The sequence below is a fragment of the Lolium perenne genome, chromosome 7, assembly GCF_019359855.2.
Source record: "Lolium perenne isolate Kyuss_39 chromosome 7, Kyuss_2.0, whole genome shotgun sequence".
In the NCBI taxonomy this organism is placed as follows: Eukaryota; Viridiplantae; Streptophyta; class Magnoliopsida; order Poales; family Poaceae; genus Lolium; species Lolium perenne.
In genome coordinates, this window is record NC_067250.2 from 200,379,224 (window position 1) to 200,400,549 (window position 21,326).

At 39.5% G+C, this 21,326-nt stretch overlaps 1 protein-coding gene across 1 annotated transcript; it reads left to right on the plus strand.

Moving 5' to 3' along the window:
- Positions 1-14,844: 14,844 nt before the first annotated feature.
- LOC127315654 (glutamate receptor 2.8) lies at positions 14,845-20,544 on the plus strand. The gene is made up of 5 exons (XM_051346124.1): positions 14,845-15,100; positions 16,068-17,407; positions 17,708-18,014; positions 18,686-19,092; positions 20,014-20,544. The coding sequence occupies exons 1-5, from the start codon at positions 14,845-14,847 to the stop codon at positions 20,542-20,544; spliced, it is 2,841 nt and encodes a 946-aa protein (XP_051202084.1).
- The last annotated feature ends 782 nt before the right edge of the window (positions 20,545-21,326 follow it).

A 21,326-nucleotide genomic window follows, 5' to 3' on the forward strand; every position in this document is an offset into this window, starting at 1 on the left:
TTTGAAACCAAATAATTTTCGAAAACCGTAAAAAAAACATAACATAAAACCAAAACCTGACAAACCAATCAGAAAACCACCAAAAAGCTAGGCGAAAAAGGATTTGTGAACTATGTGCTAGCCCATAAGGCCAAAGTGGGTTGTGCGGCATGGTGTCCCGCGAGGACTCTCTCTACGTCCCCTACCGGGAGGGCATGGGGGAGGCGGCAAAGGCGGCGGTGCGCATTGTCGTTGCCTTGGCCGACGAGTGGGCATCCCTCGAGTCGTTCCATCACCAACCTTCGTCGTCGACCACCGCATAAATCCTAGCGGTAAATTCCGAGCTCGCCGAGGCAAGGTGATATATCTAAATATTGACGCTTTTTATTGAGGATTTTTCACTATTATCATTTGGTTTCATTGGGTTGTCATCGAGTTTTGTCTTTCAACTAATGTTAATATCGCAATCTACGTGAAACCTTGTTTTATGTATTTCAGGAAACCATCACTTATGGAAGATCCTAGGGTATTTATGAGCTGATTGCAACAAAATATGAAGATTTCCTATTGAAGCTAAAATGTTTAGCGAGCACCCGTACGGCCGGGGCCAACCATACCACGCGCCTATATTGTGCGTCGTCTCCTTCCCCATATCAATACAAGCCTTTTTCGAAAAGGAAACAACAATAAAAAAGCAGAGACGTAACCACCATTCGCACTAGAACAGAAGAGATCAGATCTAAAGAAGGAGAAGACCATCATCGACTCTCGCGAAGATCTGCCCCCATCTAGATCATCCACTCATCCATCACACCCCACTTTAATTGAGAGAGAGAGAGAGATTCATACTTGTAAGATTAGAGATTGAAATCTCTATTCCATCTTGGTTTGTATTTGATTTGATCTTCAACTATTGTGGCTTGCTACGGTAATATCGAGATGAACTCCATTTACATTGTTATGATATCATTGTGATTTTCTCCTCTCATGTGTGAGTAGATCCCATAGGTGTGGGAGATGTAGGGGATTGGTGAGATGTGGTGTGCCTATTTTATTTCATCTATTTTATGAATTATGATTAAGATGATTATGTATAAGAATGAATGTCTATGTGCACCTAATATTGTTATCTAATTTAAGGACCCAGATAGCATGATCTCAAGAACTCATAGATAGGAACTTGTTTGCTAGTGAATCGATGACCGCCGAGTGACACGGCCGATATCAAAGAGGATCTAGCAGTACTCGAGGATAAAAAAGAACCACCAAGCTTAAAGCTTTGATCTGGTTTAACCACCTTAATAGATGCGGTGACCATGGCTTTGGTAACAGGCTAAGGATCATTGGAGAAATAAGAAATCTACCAAGAAGAGTCTTTCTCTCATTTGGGTTGCTGGCCTACTCAAATACAAATAAGGAAGAATCATATTCACTTATCACATTTATTTCACCAGGTACATTCACTATCACCATGAACCGAATCTCCCCACGCCTAATCTTTCATCTGCAGAAACTCATTTTATTTCTTAATAGATGTTTACTTCTATGCACTTTCAAATACTCAAAACTCCTATATTCGCATTCACATTTTTCCATTTCAATCCTTGTTGTCAATTCACCTAAGACTTGTGACACCTTAGGTGCGACAAAAACACTGCAGATAAACATCTTACTAAGCTCCTCGTTGGGATACGGTATAAAACCGGAAATAATACTTCCACAAAAACATGCATGAATGACCATGTGTTCTTGCAGGCCATTGATACGTCCAATTTGCATCAATATTATATATCATGATTTATTGTTATTCATTGATATATTTCATATTTATAGGTGATACTTATGTTATTTCCTCTCTTTTGCATGTTTGATGATTATTGGAGAATTAACCGTCGGAGCTAGGAATTTGTAGGAAAAAAGACCGTCAAGACACCATATTTCTGAAAACCAACAATTTCCTGCAAAGATACATAAAATCCTATTTTTCCAGATGATGGAGAAAGCCAGAAGGGAAGGCCGAGATGGGGCCTGAGGGGGCCAAACAACCCCTAGGCACGCACCAGCCTCAGGTCGCGCCTAGGCATGGTCTGGGTGCCCTGGCTCACTTCTGACGACGCCCCCTCGTGTATTTCAACCCCCCGAGAAACCTAAGATAGGGGAGGGACCAGAGAAATATTCTGCCGCCGCTACGGGGTGGAGAACCAGATAAAGAGAAAAGCTCTCCGGCAGGCTGAAATCTGTCGGGGAAATTCCTTCCCGGAGGGGGGAAACCGTCGCCATCGTCACCGTCATCGAGCTGGACTTCATCGGGATCATCATCACCATCATCTCCACCACCAGCACCATCACCACCGCCATCTCCACGCCGTCCCGCTGTAACATCTTGGGTTTGATCTTGTCTAGTTCATAGGGGAAATTTTCCCGGTGTTGATTACTCCTTGTAGTTGATGCTATTGAGTGAAACCATTGAATTAAGGTTTATGTGCAGATTGTTATTCATCATTATATCACCTCTGATTATGATCCATATGATGTCTCATGAGTAGTTCATTTAGTTCTTGAGGACATGGGAGAAGTCATGTTGTTAGTAGTGGAACTATGTTGAGTACTATGCAATGATTTGATATTTAAGTTGTGGTGCTATTCTTCTAGTGGTGTCATATGAACGTCGACTACATGATACTTCACCTTTATGGGCCTAGGGGAATGCATCGTGTATTTGGCTACTAATTGTGGAGTTGCGGGAGCGACATAAACCCAAACCCCCATTACGAAATCGGTGCACGAGGGAGTGTAGGATCTCAAAGTTTAAAGTTGTGGTTAGATTTATCTTAATTACTTTCTTGTAGTTGCGGATGCTTGCAAGAGGTATAATCACAAGTATGTATTAGTCCAAGTATGGGGTAGTGCATTAGCATAGGTTCACCCACACAACATTTACCAAACCATCGAAGATTACTCAGCTATGTGAAGCGAAAGCACTTGACGAAATTCCCTTGTGTCCTCAGGAACGTTTGGTCATCATAAGTAAAACAACTGGCTTGTCCTTTGCTCTAAAAAGGATTGGGCCACTCGCTGCGATTATTATTACTGTATTTTATTTACTCGTACTTTATTTATCTGCAATAGCAAATACCCCTACAAACCTGTTTGCTAGTGTTTACAGTGAATCCTCGATCAAAACTGCTCGTCAACACCTTCCGCTCCTTGTTGGGTTCGACACTCTTATTTATCGAAAGTACAACGATACACCCCCTATACTTGTGGTTCATCAAGACTATTTTTTGGCGCCATTGCCGGGGAGTGAGGCGCTATTGAAGAGTGGAATTGGTAAAGGTAAATTTTGGTTGTTTTTATTTTTGTCTGCTACTGCTTTATTTCATTATGGAGGCGTCTCCGTTTGACTCTCAGTTTGGAATGCGTCTCCGTTTGACTCTCTATCACTGTTACGGTAGTAGATGAACCATGCGTGCTCAATTGGATCCTTTTAAAATACCTATGAAAATTGTTGAACGTGTTATGAATAACTGCTATTTTGGAGATGGAACCGTCCATCCGGGTGATCCTTTACTCTTTATACATGAATTATGCGAGTTTTTCAAGTGTGCAGGTATCTCAATGGACCAAGTTAAGAGGAAATTATTCTATTTATCACTTAAGGGAAGAGCTACAGAATGGTATAAGATGCTGAAGAATTGCCGATCTATTGGATGGGAGGAAATTGTACCTCTCTTTTATTCTAATTTCTATCCTCCAGGTGAGATTCATAAAGATCGGAATCAAATATATAATTTCTGGCCTCAAGATGGAGAGAGTATTGCCCAAGCGTGGGGGAGATTGAAGTCACTAATGCTCAAATGCCCCATTCATGATCTCCCCAGTAATATTGTTATTAATAACTTTTATGCAAGGCTTTCTCTTCATGATAAGGATTTATTGGATGCTTCTTGTCCTGGATCATTTACATGTATGAAGGAAGAAGCTAAATTGGATCTTCTCGACCGCATTCGGGAGAATACCGAAGGATGGGAGAACGATAAAGGAAGAAACTCAAGTATTGATTATGATTACGAATGCATTGAATCTTTTATGCAAACTGATGACTTTCGTAAATTCTCAAATTCTTGCAAATTGTTTTAAGGATTTTGCCTCTTATCTTGATGTTCTCAAAAAAGGAGTGGAACAAGTACCACACACCTTATAAAGGTATTGTTAATTGTGTTCCTGCTAAAAATATTGAAGTTTGTATTGCTGATCGTGTTTTGCTCGAACCTTATATTGAGAAAGTACCTTTCCCTGCTAAGGTAAAGGAACATTCTATTATAACTAGTGTGGTTAATAAAAGTAAAAAAAGAAAGCTATAGAACATGATGAACAAATAACTATTGAACATGCAGTAGCAATAGTAAAGGACTTGGTTACTGAAAATGTAGAAGATGAACATATTATTTTTTTTGAAGATGCTTCTAATATTGTTTCACATCCTAGTAAATCCATGAAAACTAGTGTTCCTGTGCTTTCTGTTAGAATAGGTGATCATTGCTATTATGATTTATGTGATATTGGTGCAAGTTCTAGTGCTATTCCTTATGAGCTTTACAGGGAAATTATGCATGAAATTGGTTCTTGTTTACTTGAAGAAATTAATGTGGTTATTCAGCTTGCTAATAGAGAGACCATCTCTCCAATTGATATTGTTAGAGATGTGGAAGTTCTATATGGTAAGATTAAATATCCTGCTGATTTTCTAGTACTTGGTTCAGCTGCTAGTAAGACTTGTCCTATAATTTTTGGTAGACCTTTCTTGAATACTTGTGGTACTATTATAGATTGCAAGGTGAAAATTCTTACTAAATTTGATGGAGTCTTATAAGTTTATTTTTTCTAAGTTTCCTAAACCTCCTTATAAAACTGAATTGCCTAATAAGGATTTTATAGTTGAACAATTTGCTTCTATTGCTGTTTCTCCTCACAATGCCTTGCAGCAATATATGGGGGATCACGAAAGTGAGATCTTTATGAAGGAAAGAAATGAAATTGATGAGATTTTTCTTCGTCAGCCGGAGATGCTTAAGCACGATTTACCTGTGGAAGACTTGGGTACCACATTACCGCCCAGGGAGGATCCTGTTTTCGATTTAAAACCTTTACCCGATGACCTTAAATATGATTATATTGATGATAAGAAAATATATCTTGTTATTATTAGTTCTAAGCTTTCAAGACAGGAGGAGGAAAGATTATTGGGAGTATTGAAGAAGAACCGAGGAGCTATGGGATATACTCTTGATGATTTGAAGGGGAAATTTCTCCTACTATATGTCAACATGCTATTAATATGGAACCTGATGCAAAGCTAGTTGTTGAACATCAATGTTGTTTAATTCTGAAGATGAACGATGTGGTAAGAAATGAGGTATTGAAACTCCTTGATGCTGGTATTATTTATCCTACTGCTGATAGTAGATGGGTTAGTCATATGCATTGTGTCCCTAAGAAAGGAGGAATTACTATTGTGCCTAGTGACAATAATGAACTTATTCCTCAAAGAGTAATAGTTGGTTATAAGATGTGCATTGATTTTAGAAAAGTTAATAAAGTTACTAAGAAATATCATTACCCTTTACCTTTTATTGATCAAATGTTAGAAATGTTGTCTAAGAAAACACATTTTTTTTCTTGATGGTTATTTTGGGTTTTCTCAAATTGCTGTTAAAAAACAAGATCAAAAGGAAACCACTTTTACTTGTTCTTATGGAACTTATGCTTATAGACGTATGCCTTTTGGTTTGTGTAATACTCCTGCTATGTTTCAAAGATGCATGTCTGCTATCTTTCATGGTTTTTGTGAAGAAATTGTGGAGGTATTCATGGACGATTTCTCCGTCTATGGGACTTCTTTTGATAATTGTTTGCACAACCTTGATAAAGTTTTGCATAGATGTGAAGAAACTAATCTTGTTCTTAATTGGGAGAAATTCTACTTTATGGTAAATGAAGGAATTGTTTTTGGGCATAAAATTTCTGAAAGGAGTATTGAAGTCGATAGAGCCAAAGTGGAAGCAATTGAGAAAATGTCATGTCCCAAGGATGTTAAATGTATTTCTAGTATTCTTGGTCATGTTGTTTTCTATAGGAGATTTATTAAAGATTTATCTAAAAATTTAAAGTCTATTACTAATCTTCTACAAAAGGATGTACCTTTTGTTTTTGATGATAACTGTAAGGAAGCTTTTGAAACTCTAAAGAAGCCTTTAACCACTGCTCCTATTATTCAACCACCTGATTGGAATTTACCCTTTGAAATTATGTGTGATGCTAGTGATTTTGTCGTAGGTGCTGTTCTTGGACAACGAGTAGATAAGAAGTTGAATGTTATTCATTATGGTAGTAAGACTCTTAATGCTGCTCAAAAGAATTATGCTACTATTGAAAAAAAAATTCTAGATGTAGTCTTTGCTTGTGATAAGTTTAGACCTTATATTGATGATTCAAAAGTTACTATTCATACTAATCATGCTGCTATTAGATACCGTATGGAAAATAAAGATGCTAAGCCTAGGCTTATTAGATGAGTGTTGTTTTTACAAGAGTTTGATCTGCATATTGTAGATAGGAAGGCGCTGAAAATCCTATTGTTGATAATTTGTCTAGATTGAAAAACGTTTCTTATGATCCTATTCCTGTTAATGATAGTTTTCCAAATGAACAATTGGCTGGAATAAAGTTAACCTCGCGAGAGAGTCCTTGGTATGCTGATTACGCTAACTTTATTGTTTCCAAGTATTTTCCTCCAACATTTACAGCTCAACAAAGAAGGATTTTTTTTATTTGAGGCTTTATTTTTGGGATGACCTACACTTATATAAAGAAGGAGTGGATGGTATTATGCGAAGATGTGTTCCAGAATATGAACAACAGGAGATATTGAGAAAATGTCATGATAGTGCTTATGGAGGACATTATGCTGGAGATAGAACTGCACACAAGGTTCTACAATCAGGTTTTTATTGGCCTACTCTTTTTAAAGATGCAAGAAAGTTTATTTTATCTTGTGATGAATGCCAAAGAGTTGTTAATATTTCTAGACGCAATAAAATGCCTATGAGTTATTCTCTTGTTATTGAACCATTTGACTGTTGGGGATTTAACTTTATGGGTCCTTTTCCTCCTTTAGAAGGTTATACTCATATACTTGTTGTTGTTGATTATATTACTAAATGGGTAGAAGCTATACCTACAAAGAGTGCTGATGGTGAGACCTCATTAAAAATGCTTAAGGATGTTATTTTCCCTAGATTTGGTGTGCCTATAGATATCTTATGACTGATGGAGGTTCTCATTTTATTCATGGTGGTTTTAGAAAGACCCCTGCTAGATATGATGTTAATCATAGAATTGCTTCAGCCTATCATCCTCAAACAAGTGGGCAAGTAGAATTATCAAATAGAGAGATTAAATCTATCTTACAAAAGACTGTTAATAAATCTAGGAAGAATTGGGCTAGTAAGTTAAATGATGTTTTATGGGCTTATAGAACTGCTTATAAAAATCCTATGGGTATGTCTCCTTACAAAATGGTTTATGGAAAAGCTTATCACTTGCCTTTAGAATTAGAACACAAAGCTTATTGGCAGCGAAAGAACTTAATAGAGATTTTAAACTAGCTGGTGAGAAAAGGTTGCTTGACTTGAGTTCTCTAGATGAATGGAGGAATGAAGCTTATGAAAATGCTAAACTCTTCAAAGAGAAGGTTAAAAAGTGGCATGATATGAGAATTCTTAAGAGAGAGTTCCATGTTGGTGATAAAGTTCTATTGTATAGGTCTCGTCTTAGATTTTTTGCAGGAAAATTACTCTCGAAATGGGAAAGACCTTTTATTATTGAAGAGGTGTATCGTTCCGGTACCATAAAAATTGCTTCATTGAAGGATACCACTACACAAGTGGTGAATGGGAAAAGACTCAAGCATTATATTTCTGTAGATTCTTATAATGAAGATATTGATGTTGTTAAAGTAGTGACCCCGAAAGAATTTATTAAGGAGCAAATCCAGTAATCTGCAGAGTTCATTTTCGAATAGGTAACAGTTTTAGTAAGAAAAAGTTCGCGTTAAGCTTTACAGGTTATGCTTTTGCTGTTTTTGATGAATATGAAAAATTACGAGACGAAAACGGGTAGGAGAAGGTGCCCATGGGCACCAGACCACCCCTAGGCGCGGGCCAGCTCCAGGCCGCGCCTAGGCACGGTTTGGGCGCCCTGGAGCCCCTTTCTGACCCGGTTTCGCCTTGTTCCCTTCCTCCTGTTATGATTTTTTTGCTATATAATCCCCCGGATCCCCCGAGGTCCGTATATCGTGTTCTCGTCGTGTTTTTGTTTTGATCTGTTTCTGCCAGGATTTGTTCTAGGTTTTAGAGGCATTATGGTCTCCACCAACAATAACAAGGGTAAGGGGCTGCCGAAAGATGATCTCCGAAACACCAAGCCGGAGGAGGAGGTCAAGAGTGAAGCTGAAAAGGAAGAAGAAGAAGTCCGAAGCTCACCTCCTCGCACCATCATTGCAAGCATCGGAGTGGTGGAAGACCCTCTCAAGTTCAAGAAAGGAGCATGGATACGCACTCGAGGAGGAGTTCCACGTCACATCCTGGCTGAGAGGACGTCATCTCCAGATCGTTCTAACCATGCAGGGAAAGGAAGCTCCGAGTCCGAGGAAGGATGGGGGAATAATTCCAAGAGCTGGGACTCACAGTCTCACCTACAAGATTGATGATTTGAAGGATTGGTGCTTAATAAGGATGCACCACCACCGAAGGATTAATTTGTCATCGGCATTGGCATCCCCTTGGCTTGTTCCAAGCTTGTGGGAGTGCCGCGGTATCACACCATTCTCTTTTACCTATTTACTTTTCAGCAGAGTCATATTATGAGTAGCAAAGTTATCATATAGGATAGTTTGCAGTGTGGAAGTATCTCTCCTTTAGTTGATTATCTATGTATCCCTTGGTGTGAGTTGCCGTTATGGAATATTAATGAGAAGTTTTATCATTTACTTTCTTCACATTTTATTTTAGTTTGTAATTTCTATCATATGATTAATCTTGTTGGTTAGTATTGGTATCACTTTGGGAGCATAAAGTAATTCTAGTTGGTCTTGGCAAACTTAGCATTGGACAATAGCAATATTACTTTGAGGCTTAAGTAGAAAAGAGAGAAATACATGTAGATATATTATTCCATTATCTTTCTTTCTTGTTGGCTCATAAGCTTAATATTCTTAAGATTGAATCGTTTGTACTTCCAAGGAAGATTGCATGATTGTTTTCTATCACATGTATATTTGTTTCTTTCGCTCAACTCTTATACTTGCTACCCAACCTTGCTAGCCAAAGACGTGTACTGAGAGGGAATGCTTCTCGCTCGTGCATCCAAACCATGAACCAAAAACTCATGCCATTTGTGTCCACCATATCTACCTATATGTGGTATTTCACCGCCACTCCAAAGTTAATTGCTTGTGTGCTACCTTTAAACCTTCAAACATTACTACATGTTTTGTGTTTTGTTCTTAGCTCATGAGGAAGTATTGAATGGTTTATTATCTTTTCATGACTTCATTTCGTGACTAGCGTGAATAATGTGCTAAGTCCTTCATTTTGCAAAAAGAGCAAGGCGCTAGGTGCCCATCCCAAACAAAATGTAAACAAATAAATAAATAAACAAACAATGCTCCGCACATTATGTACTGGAGAGATCCTAAATAATGGTGTGCAACAGAGAAGTACATGGGAGCCGCCCTTGAGGTCACTATATGAAAGGATGACAGATTGTTTGATGCCATTCGTTGACATAGACATGCATACCTCTTGAAATATATATTTTCAACACTCCTGTTGCATTTGAAACAAAAAGCTATAGCACATGAGTAATCTTACTTCCCTTTGTGCATGGCCTTTCTTTTACTTTTATGTTGAGTCAGTAAATCTATTTCCCTCTACCTGAAGCAAGCATTTGAATTGTTGTGATCCAACCATTTATATATGTTGATGCATTTAATCCTCTCTTTTACTCTTCCTTGTGTAGCACAATGCATCTATCTGAATGAATATGATTTTTGCAATAAGCTCTAATATAAAGACTCTGCTCGAAAGATAAGTAAAATATGTTAATTGTTCTCTGGCCAAGAACGAAAGTTTGCCATCATCAATTATGATTTCCTCTATGCACCTCTATTTAGTGATTCCTTACTCATTGCAAGTTGAATTATAAATAAGAAGTTGTTGTCTATAATGACTTGTGTATTGGTAAGTATGATGCTTCTTGTCCGTATTTTGTTTATCGACACTTCACTCCAGAAACCCGTGGTCTGGTTCACTAAGTTCAGTTTCGCTTGGGGACAAGCGAGGTCTAAGCTTGGGGAGAGTCGATACATCCAATTTGCATCACTATTCTATATCATGATTTACTGTTATTCATTGATATATTTCATATTTAGAGGTGATACTTATGCTATTCCATCTATTTTTGCATGTTTGCTGATTATTAGAGAATTAACCGCCGTAGCCAGAAATCTGCTGGAAAAAAGACCGTCAAGACACCATATTTCTGAAGACCAACAATTCCCACCATAACAGAGAAAGCCAGAAGGTGAGGCCGAGATGGGCCCTGAGGGGGCCAGACCACCCCTAGGCGCGGGCCAGCCTCAGGCCGCGCCTAGGCATGGTCTGGGCGCCCTAGCCCACTTCTGACGACGCCCCCTCGCGTATTTCAACCCCCTGAGAAACCTAATATGGGGGAGGGACCAGAGAAATATTCCGCCGCCTCTACGGGGCAGAGAACTAGAGAACGAGAGAAGCTCTCCGGTAGGCTGAAATCTGCCGGGGAAATTCCTTCCCGGAGGGGGGATACCGTCGCCATCGTCACCGTCATCGAGCTGGACTTCATCGGGATCATCATCACCATCATCTCCACCACCAGCACCATCGTCACCGCTGTCTCCACGCCATCCCGCTGTGACATCTTGGGGTTGATCTTGTCTAGTTCATAGGGGGAACTTTCGTGGTATTAATTACTCCTTGTAGTTGATGCTATTGAGTGAAACCATTGAATTAAGGTTTATGTCCAGATTGTTATTCATCATTATATCACCTCTGATTATGATCCATATGATGTCTCGTGAGTAGTTCGTTTAGTTCTTGAGGACATGGGAGAAGTCATGTTGTTAGTAGTGGAACTATGTTGAGTAATATGCATGATTTGACATTTAAGTTGAGATGCTATTCTTCTAGTGGTGTCATGTGAACGTCGACTACATGATACTTCACCTTTATGAGCCTAGGATAATGCATCGTGTATTTGGCAACTAATTGTGGCATTGTGGGAGCGACAGAAACCCAAACCCCCGTTAGGAAACTGGTGCACGAGAAAGTGTAGGATCTCAAAGTTTAAGGTTGTGGTTAGAATCATCTTAATTACTTTCTTGTAGTTGCGGATGCTTGCAAGAGGTATAATCACAAGTATGTATTAGTCCAAGTATGGGGTAGTGCATTAGCATAGGTTCACCCACACAACACTTACCAAACCATTGAAGATTATTCAACTATGTGAAGCGAAAGCATTTGACGAAATTCTCGTGTGTCTCATGAACGTTTGGTCATCATAAGTAAAACAACGGCTTATCCTTTGATCTAAAAAGGATTAGGCCACTCGCTGCAATTATTATTACTATAATTTATTTACTCGTACTTACTTTATTTATCTGCAATATCAAATACCCCTGCAAACCTGTTTGCTAGTGTTTACAGTGAATCCTCGATCAAAATTGCTCGTCAACACCTTCTGCTCCTCGTTAGGTTCGATACTCTTATTTATCATAAGTACTACGATACACCCCATATACTTGTGGGTCATCAGCCATCAAGCTATTTTCTGGCGCCATTGTCGGGGAGCTAAGCGATGGGTGTTTGTTTCTTGACACTTGTAAGTTTTGATGATCTCTGTTGAGGACAAAGGGTCTACACGTTCAGGTAGAATCTATCTACCACATTTTATTGATCAAGTACCGGACTCTAGACATCTGAAAGTTATTCAAAATCTTGTTAATTCGTGTGTTGGAGACATAAATAGTTTAAGTACTTTGATGGAAAATTTATCCATCACCGCTAAGGCCGCTGGGCCTAGTAAAATCTTCGCAGAATATGAAACTCATTCAGCATTGGTTGCAAATAATCCTATAATCTATCATGATGTAAAGGGCATCAAATATTAAATAGATCCTGAATTATTAACTATGATGTAAGAGGATGCCTTTTCATGAGAAGGTCATGAGGACCCAAGCGTTCACTTAACTAAAGTGAATGATATATGTGAGGTCGTTGGGCCAAAGAATTTGCCAAAAGACTTTCTACTTCTTAAATTATTTCGTTGGTCTTTAAAGGACAAGGCTTTCAAATAGCTACAAGCCTTACCAAGAAATACTATTGCTAGCTGAAAAGATTGCATAAAAAAATTCATGAATAGATTTAAACAAGGCTAAAGCGCTCCAGAAGAATAAAAGAAGAAGATGAAGTGTAGCGACAAGGTCGCTCTCCACAGCCTAAACTTCGCAAAGCCGCAAAACCACCCTTGCCTAAAGTTCAAATGTACCACCCTTAGCACGTAGACAAGAATGGTTGGGAGGTAATCGCGACACCGAAGGACAATCTAAAGGTGGCCCAATAGTTCTTGGACGAGTGTGAAGACCCGGTTGTAATATATAAGGTCAAGTACATCCTTGCCAAAACAATGAAGCAGCAGGAAAAGGCGGACACCTAAGAGGCTGGGTTTCGACCCCAAGACTTGCATGTCTAGCACGCGCAAGGAAGTCCCTGCAGCCAGGCCGGATCCAAAGGACCACCACTCGCAAACCGACTCTACAGAGGGTCGAATGAGAGACACAAGAAACTGGAAGGATGCTATCCCAATTTCCTCTGGTTCCACCAAGGACAAAGGGAAGGCCCCAATGTATCACGGAACTGACAAATACCGCCATGACTCACCGCCATCCCGTTGAAGCAATATGCCACCTCCCAAACATGATGGTTACGCGAGAAATGCCAAGCTTCATGGCCCAGGCGGAATAACAATCCGCGAACACGATGAGCCAAGGGCAGCAGGAATGATGGCCGCGAAGAGCATGCCGGAAGACGAAGCCACCGTAGTGATGGCGAAAACAAGCACCACGAAGACACCCACCGAAAGGAGAGTCACCGTAGCGGAAGCAAGCAAGAAGGTCGCGACAAATCACATGGCGGAGACGACAAGAAAAAACCTCCACGCCACTCACTGACACCACCTAGTGACAAAGGAGAAGGCGAAGGCAAAGGTTCCGCCAGATCCAACCAATTGCATCATATGAGCTCCCCAGCTCGTGATCTCCTAGAGACTTACAAAGATGTATATATCGGCCCACGATGATTCAGTTCTCAGATCCGAGAAGCAGAGACACCCAAAGGCTTCAGCTTTAGACTAACCAGAAGCATGAGAGTGTATGATGGCTGGGAGAAACCCAAAACTTGGTTAGAGGATTCCTATGGCGTAGTTCTATTCGCCGGAGCAACTCCCAATATAGCATGTCGGATGCTCCAGTTGTACCATACCTTACAAGTTTGGCTCGCCAATGGCTAGCTGATTTGCCTGAAAGGCCAATCCATAACTAGTTCGACTTGAGGGAAGCTTTCAATAACTTTGAAGGAACCTACAAGCGACCCTTCACTGTCGGTGACCTGCAGCAATGCGTCCAGAAGAAAGTGAAACCTCCAGTGACTTCCTTTCCCGTTGGTTGGAGATGAAGAACTCATGTGAGGGCGTTGGCGATGAAACCACCATGATCGCCTTCATAGGTGGTTTAAGCAGAGGAGGGCTCCTACACTACACATTGACATGCGAGCTAGCTATATGTGAAACACTATTTTAGACTAATGGAAACAACAAAAAATCATGAAAATAAATAAAACTACTGTAATAAAAAAGGTAATGAAACTGAAAAGAAAATAGAAATAAATACTTGATAGAAAATACCAAAGAAAAAATGAAAATAAGGAAGAAGAAAATCATAAAAATATAAATGAAAAAGGGAAATAACAAAACAAAAGGTGAAAAAAAAGAAGGCAGTTGCAGCTAGCTAGGCTAACTCACTAAGTGGATGTTGCTAAGACTACTTACGTTGAAGTACGTACATGTCTAGCGCTAGCCCGCCCATTGATTCCTAGCGAACTCTGCACGTACATATAAATACGTGAAACCTGGCCATGTCGTGTCCAGCATATGGTTGTGAGCCATATGTCGGAAACTTCACAAACGGGCCAGGCCCATGAGAAACTTTTTTGAGCGAAACGATGGTACGTTGCGCGCGAGCAATTTCCTCTGCAATAGGTAAAAAAATGTCAACGCTCCTCAAAGAAAAAAGAATCCTAGTGTCAACGCTTACTTGCAGAGGCATCCAATCCAAGAAAAGTACTGTACTCGTTTATTTGGACATACAAATTTAGGATCAAAGATACGTCGGCACGCCACCCTCGACCCAGATGTTTTTATATCCTGGTGATGAGGATATAATCCGCCGACCAATTCATTCTATGCATCTTCTTCTCTTTTTGAGTGATGCAGAGACGACTATGGATGAACTTCCTGGTACTTCCGCGGCAAACAAACAGAAAAAGTCCAGTGAAGGTAGAATGAATAGACAAGACTCAAAAAATAAACAAGTAACCTGTCATGTTAACCTTGCAAGTTGCAACTTCTAAATTCTAATGGAGGTCGTATATAAGAGGTTGCAGTGCATCGCACAAAAGAATTGGAAAACTTGCAGGATTGCAGAAAGTACCTCTAATGGAGAGAGCACCTCCAGTCATCCTCTTCCTATTACTCATTGTCCCGTTCGGCATAGCTCAGAATACCACCAGCGAAGCAGATGAATTCCATGTCGGGGTAATCCTCAACCTGGGCTCACTGGTGGGAAAAGTGGCACGAACCAGCGTTTCGTTGGCCCTCCAAGATTTCTACGCAGTCCACCCGAACTACAGCACAAAGCTTGTTCTGCACATCAGGGATTCCATGGCCAGTGACATCCTGGCTGCATCAGCAGGTATGTTTTCTGCAGTGTGTCACGTTATCGGGAAAACTAAATAGCTTTGTTTGCTACTTCCAAAATAGCATTTCCAGATAAAGGTTTTTCACATTACCTCGTATTACATTTCGGAACGGAGGTAGTACATGATTAGTCTTGTCAGTTTCTCGGTTGGGAGTACATGAGTGACCTTAGATGAAACAGAAGACGTTAAGAAAATCACAGATGCCCCAAAAAGAGATTTTGTTTTCAGTTTGAAAAACCATACCTGAGAGACATATTTTATCAAATGGATCCAATGAATCTTTAATAGTATGGCCTGCAATGAAAAGATCATGTCAAGTTCCCCACACTCTCCGCAATGATGGCGTAACGCGTAATCAAAAGCTAGAAATACGTGTTTGTAATAATAAAGCTACAAAATAATTATTGTTAAACCTCCAGAAGTTTGCGGCAAAATTCTAATGGAAATAGAAAATATTTTGTACTCAAAATGTTCCGATCCAATCCGATTAGTCTAGTTAGAAAGACAATGTATTCTACTTTACTATGAGTCACAGCCTCGACAATTTTGCTACGACTTGGATGGGTTAATATTTCTCCCTTTGTAGCCTTTGTATCTTATCTCCCCTAAAAAATATTTTTATAGTTTTACCCTTGTATTTCTAATTATATTTAACAAACAGAGGGCTCTCCCTTGATGTGTTCCCTTGAAATAGGGCAAGTACTGTATTCCCTTGCACATGTGTGTTGTGCCAAGCTTTGACGTTTCCTGAAATTACTTGACTGTTATGTCAAGGGACGACTTTGGCAGAGACGTTTGTAGTCTAAATTAGAGCGTTTACCAAACAAAACTGAAAGGTCCAAACTAAGTTTTTACCGTTTTTCCTATCTTGAAAGAACTGGTTAAGATGCTGAGTACTATTACACATTAGTCCACTGATATTATTTTGATCGACATTATCTCTTTTCCCCTTTCCAAAAGCTATTGAATTGCTGGAGGAGTACAAAGTCCAAGCCATCATTGGTCCCCAGAAATCATCAGAAGCTGTATTCATATCTAAACTTGGAAATATAACTCAAGTCCCCACAGTATCCTTCACAGCAACAAGCCCCTCTCTCACTTCTGGTAATATGCCATATTTTGTGCGTGCAACAACGAATGACTCAGCTCAGGTGAATAGCATTGCTTCAGTTATACAAGCCTATGGATGGAGACAAGTAGTCCTAGTATATGACGACACTGACTATGGGAGAGACATTGTACCATACCTCATTGATGCACTTCAAGATGTTGATATACGTGTTCCATATCGTAGTGTCATCCCTTTGTCAGCGACAAGTGAAAACATTATGCCAGAATTGTATAAGTTGATGACAATGCAAACAAGGGTATTTATTGTTCATATGTCATCCACTATGACTTCCCTTCTCTTTACAAAGGCACAAGAGGTAGGAATGATGAACAAAGGATTTGTGTGGATTATCACAAATGGAGTAGCAAACATTCTCGAGTCACTAAATCCAAGTGTTATTGAGGCAATGAATGGTGTAATAGGAGTAAGGCATCATGTCCCTAAATCACAAGAACTTGATAACTTCTCCATAAAGTGGAGCAGAATGTACCAGCAGGATAATCCAGATGAATCACCCTTCAATAAGTTGAGCATTGTTGGTTTATGGGGATACGATGCAGCATGGGCATTAGCACAGGCAGCGGAAAAGACTGGGATATCTAGTGTAAGAAATAAGCCATGGTCCAGTAAAAACTCCACATGCTTTGAATCCATGGCAATTTCTACAAATGGTCCTGAACTCTTAGCAGCAATTGTACAAAACAAGTTCACAGGTTTCAGTGGTGACTTTGACCTTACAGACAGACAGCAGCTTAAAGTTTCAGTTTTCCAAATAATTAATGTGGTTGGGAGAGGTTATAGAGAAATCGGGTTTTGGACATTGAAAAATGGACTTTCACGGAAGTTAAATATAGAGGGCTTGAAAATAACAGGATCAGCCTCAATGCTTGATCTAAATCCTGTAATTTGGCCAGGAGAGTCGACCGAAATACCAAGGGGCTGGGAAGTTCCTACAAGTGGTAAGAGGCTTAGAGTCGGTGTGCGCACGAGTGCATATCCAGAGTTTATAAAGACATTCAAAGATCCTGCCACAAATGCAACAAAAGTGAGTGGCCTTTCGGTTGACATATTTGAGGAGGTAGTAAAGAGGCTACCTTTTGCACTTACTTATGACTACATAGAATTTGACACAACTGATACAGCAACTACGGGGAGCTACAATGATTTTGTTTACCAAGTCTATCTTCAGGTAAAAAATACTTTATAAATATATAGCTTTAAATTTCTCAATCCTCAAATATACTAGGTATTAAATGTGTGCTCCTCATTTACATCCAGTGTTTTATTGTGCTTTCAACTGAAACCAGGTTGCTATTTCATGTCACATAAAAGGATGTCAACCAGAAAGGCTCGCTGTATTTTTTTCACAGAGAATATCAAAAGTCTATTGCATGCTTAAACTTCTATTGTTCAACTTATCTCAAAATTTAGATACTCCTTTCTTTATTTATCAAATGTATAAATCTGACTAATGCAAATGCAATTGTAGAAAATCGACATAGCAGTTGCAGATATTACTGTAAGATACAACAGAACATTGTATGTCGACTTCACTGTACCATATACCGAGTCGGGAGTAGGAATGATAGTTCCAGTCAAGGAAGACATGATCAAGAGTATGTGGATCTTCTTGAAACCATTGAGCACTGGAATGTGGTTTGGCAGCATCATATTCTTTATATACACAGGAGTTGCTGTTTGGCTGCTGGAATATCTAAATGGCAATGAATATGTACATGGTCCCTTTTCACTCAGACAGCTGGGGATTACAATGTTTTTCTCCATTTTTGAAGAGAGTGAGTAAACATTACAGTTTCATAGATTTATGCAGAAATTTGAACAAGTAATTTATTTGCATAGTTAAACTATATACTATTGCACTAGAAGAAGCACCAAAAGGTTCCTGCAAGACAAATTACAGCATTGATATGACCAAACTGCATCTCTATAAGTTTAAGGGGGAAAATCATAACTAGGACTCCTATTTAGTTGAATTTGCTTCCAAAAAGAATTTATATCTGTCTTTTTTTTTGCGAATTCAAATATATTACTCAGGCAGGAAGAGAAATGTCCCTCAGCCTGGCAGCGAGAATTACATCAGGCTCAGAGCCGATCGAAGTCATAGTTCTATTTGAGGTTCTACCGATATTTGCCAGAGTATCTGTCTTAACTACAATTCTTAACAAATACAATATTAAGTATCAGAAAGGAAAAAAAAACAAATAATGCTAGTTTGATCTGCTGAAAAAGTGTTTAAGCAGTGTATTGTGCGTGTTGTTCATAATTGCACTTCACTAAACAGAAAATCTATCTTGGCATCATCCTCTGTTTGCATCACCTCAAAAATTGATGGTAAGACTTGCATTTGTCATCTAAGGAAACAGAAAGTTCTGAAATAGCATGCATTCCAGTATCCCAGGTTCAAATTTGTTTAGTGTCTTAATAATAACTTTTATTATTTCTGCAGAGGAGAAGCTGGAACGCTTTCTATCTAGAATTGTTATACTTGTATGGATGTTTGTTCTTCTCGTACTTACGTCAAGCTATACAGCAAGCTTTGCATCAATGCTTACTGTACAACAGCTTTCACCGACAGTTACTGATGTTCATGAACTCCGGAAGAAAGGAGAATATGTAGGTTTCCGTCGTGGTTCCTATATAGAGGGTCTACTGGTGGATATTGGTTTCGAAAGATCAAAGATCAGGCCCTATGATACACATGACGAATTTTATGGTGCTCTTTCTAATGGAAGCAAAAATGGTGGCATTGCTGCGCTTGTACTTGAAGTACCATACATCAAACTATTTCTCAACAAGTACAACAAAGGTTACACAATGGTGGGGCCTATTTACAAGAGTGCAGGTTTTGCATTTGTAAGTTTAACTACACCAACTAAGACCTTCATTTCTTATCTCTTGAAAAATGAAACAAAATTTGATCTGCCTGCTAGTCAGTCATGTAAATGTTATGCACATTTAATTCCTTTAATTCTACATTCATTGTTACAATAAGATTTCTATTTGCAAACTAAACTTTAAATAATTATGAAAATAAAATAAAAAGAATAGCATGTCTATCTAATAGCACAGCATAATTAAGTGTCTCTTCCAGTGAACTGATGCGGAACAAGATCAGTGTAGGGCAAGAGAATAAATAGCAAAATAAACACAATATAGTGTTTTATACGTAAGTACCATGTATGATAACATACAAGAGGCTTAGAAACAAACATCACATAACAACACAGATCCATCAGTTTACTACCAGGAACTTTAAATGAGACGATATTTACGATTAATCATAATGAGGCTCCGTTTGGCATTGCATTGGATTTCGATAAATAATCTCAGCAGCCGAACAATAGCTCGGCTGGTGGCCATGCGGTTGTTCTAACTACCAGCCTGGGATCGACCTGATCGCGTTTCTAGGTGCACCACCCTTCTTTCTTATCATGTGTTGAGAGACTTATTCCCCTTTAGCCAAAAAAAAAATTATAATAAATCATATCAGTTGGTTGGGTACTTTTATATATCTGCATGATTAGCTAGGTTTTTTAATTAAAATGCACGATTTGCATTTGAGAACATATGAGTTGTCATTTGGGGGGTTAACAATTCTATCAGACTTAGATCTAATTCCAATCATATTTATGAAACAGAGTAGTAAACTTTTCACAGCTTTCTTTTTAAACAACTTTAAAACAAGTACATCGCAACACATCATAGCACCATCATTGATATATTCCATTATATCATGTTAGTTAAGCTTATAACAATGATCTCTTTGGTGATTAGGCTCTTCCCAAGCAATCTCCACTGCGAGCTGAAATATCGAGGGCAATACTCAACATAACAGGAGGAGATAGTATCATTCAAATTGAAAACAAATGGATAAATCAAAATAGCAATCAAAATGAGGATAAATTGGATGGTTCGGGCGCTATCACTTTTGAAAGTTTCGGTGGATTGTTCCTTTTAACTGGGATTGTGACAACATGTTCCCTTTCAGTGGCCATGCTGATGAACTACTACAAGAAATGTAAACAAAATGCAAGGACCAAAGGAGATGACCAAAATGATTGTGGACATGGGCAACAAGGAGAAAATGGAGATTCACAAGGAAATCAAGACGATGAAAATGGAAACTGCAGTGATATAGAGAACCGAACAACATTGCCAGTGCCACTCAGTTCAAACACGAACGGTGACCAGCTACCAGACAATAGATGCACACAAACTAACAAGGCAGCATCACTGACTCACACCGGCTCACAAATCATTCATAGGGGAGACAAAAGTGGTATGTCATTGAGTGGTTCAAGTTAGTTACAAGCTGAGCAAAGTTCACCCTTCAAGCCCAAAGATCCACAACTAACTGCGGGGGAAGCCGTCCTGGCTGAACTTGGGTGCGTGGAATTTGCTACGCATGCAAAATAAAGTATATTTTCAGTCTACTTATGCTTGGGCCTTTTTCAGGCATCGCCTCAGCCGACGGCTGAAAAGCTAACCAGTCTTACTGTATCATGTAACTTTTCCTGGAGAAATGGAAGTTCACTAATGAACTAGGCAATATACTACTTCAGTATGAGTTTTCGCATGCTCGTTCCGATCTGCCCCCACTTTTCCTCACGTTAAAGAAGAAACTTGTATACAGGTGCACGAAATACATCAAACTGGTATCGCTTCTTTTTAACGATCCGGGGGGGGGGGGGGGGGGGGGGGATTGTTGCCTTGGCATTTTAACGAACAGCCTGGATGCACTATCCCTGTCAACGACCTGGACCAGAGGTGAGAAGCCCAAGAGAGGAACCAGGCCCAAGGAGAAGCAGGCCCAGGAGGGAGAAGAAGGCACCAGCCTGGCTCACCACTGGCAGCTGGATTACGTGAGGACAAAGGCAGTATTTAGGGAGAGTGGGGTTTTCCTTTTTCGTTTGGCTTGTAATTGGATTATGAACGGCGTTGCCGTGTGTGACTGGCTCGGGGGTGGTTGGGTGGATCGAGCCACCAAAATATTCTCTCCTGTGATTTGAATTTGGAATAGATCTAGTCGACTCTTACAATTGGTAATCAGAGCCTTCCGATCTGGAGTTCCCCACTCACCAACACGC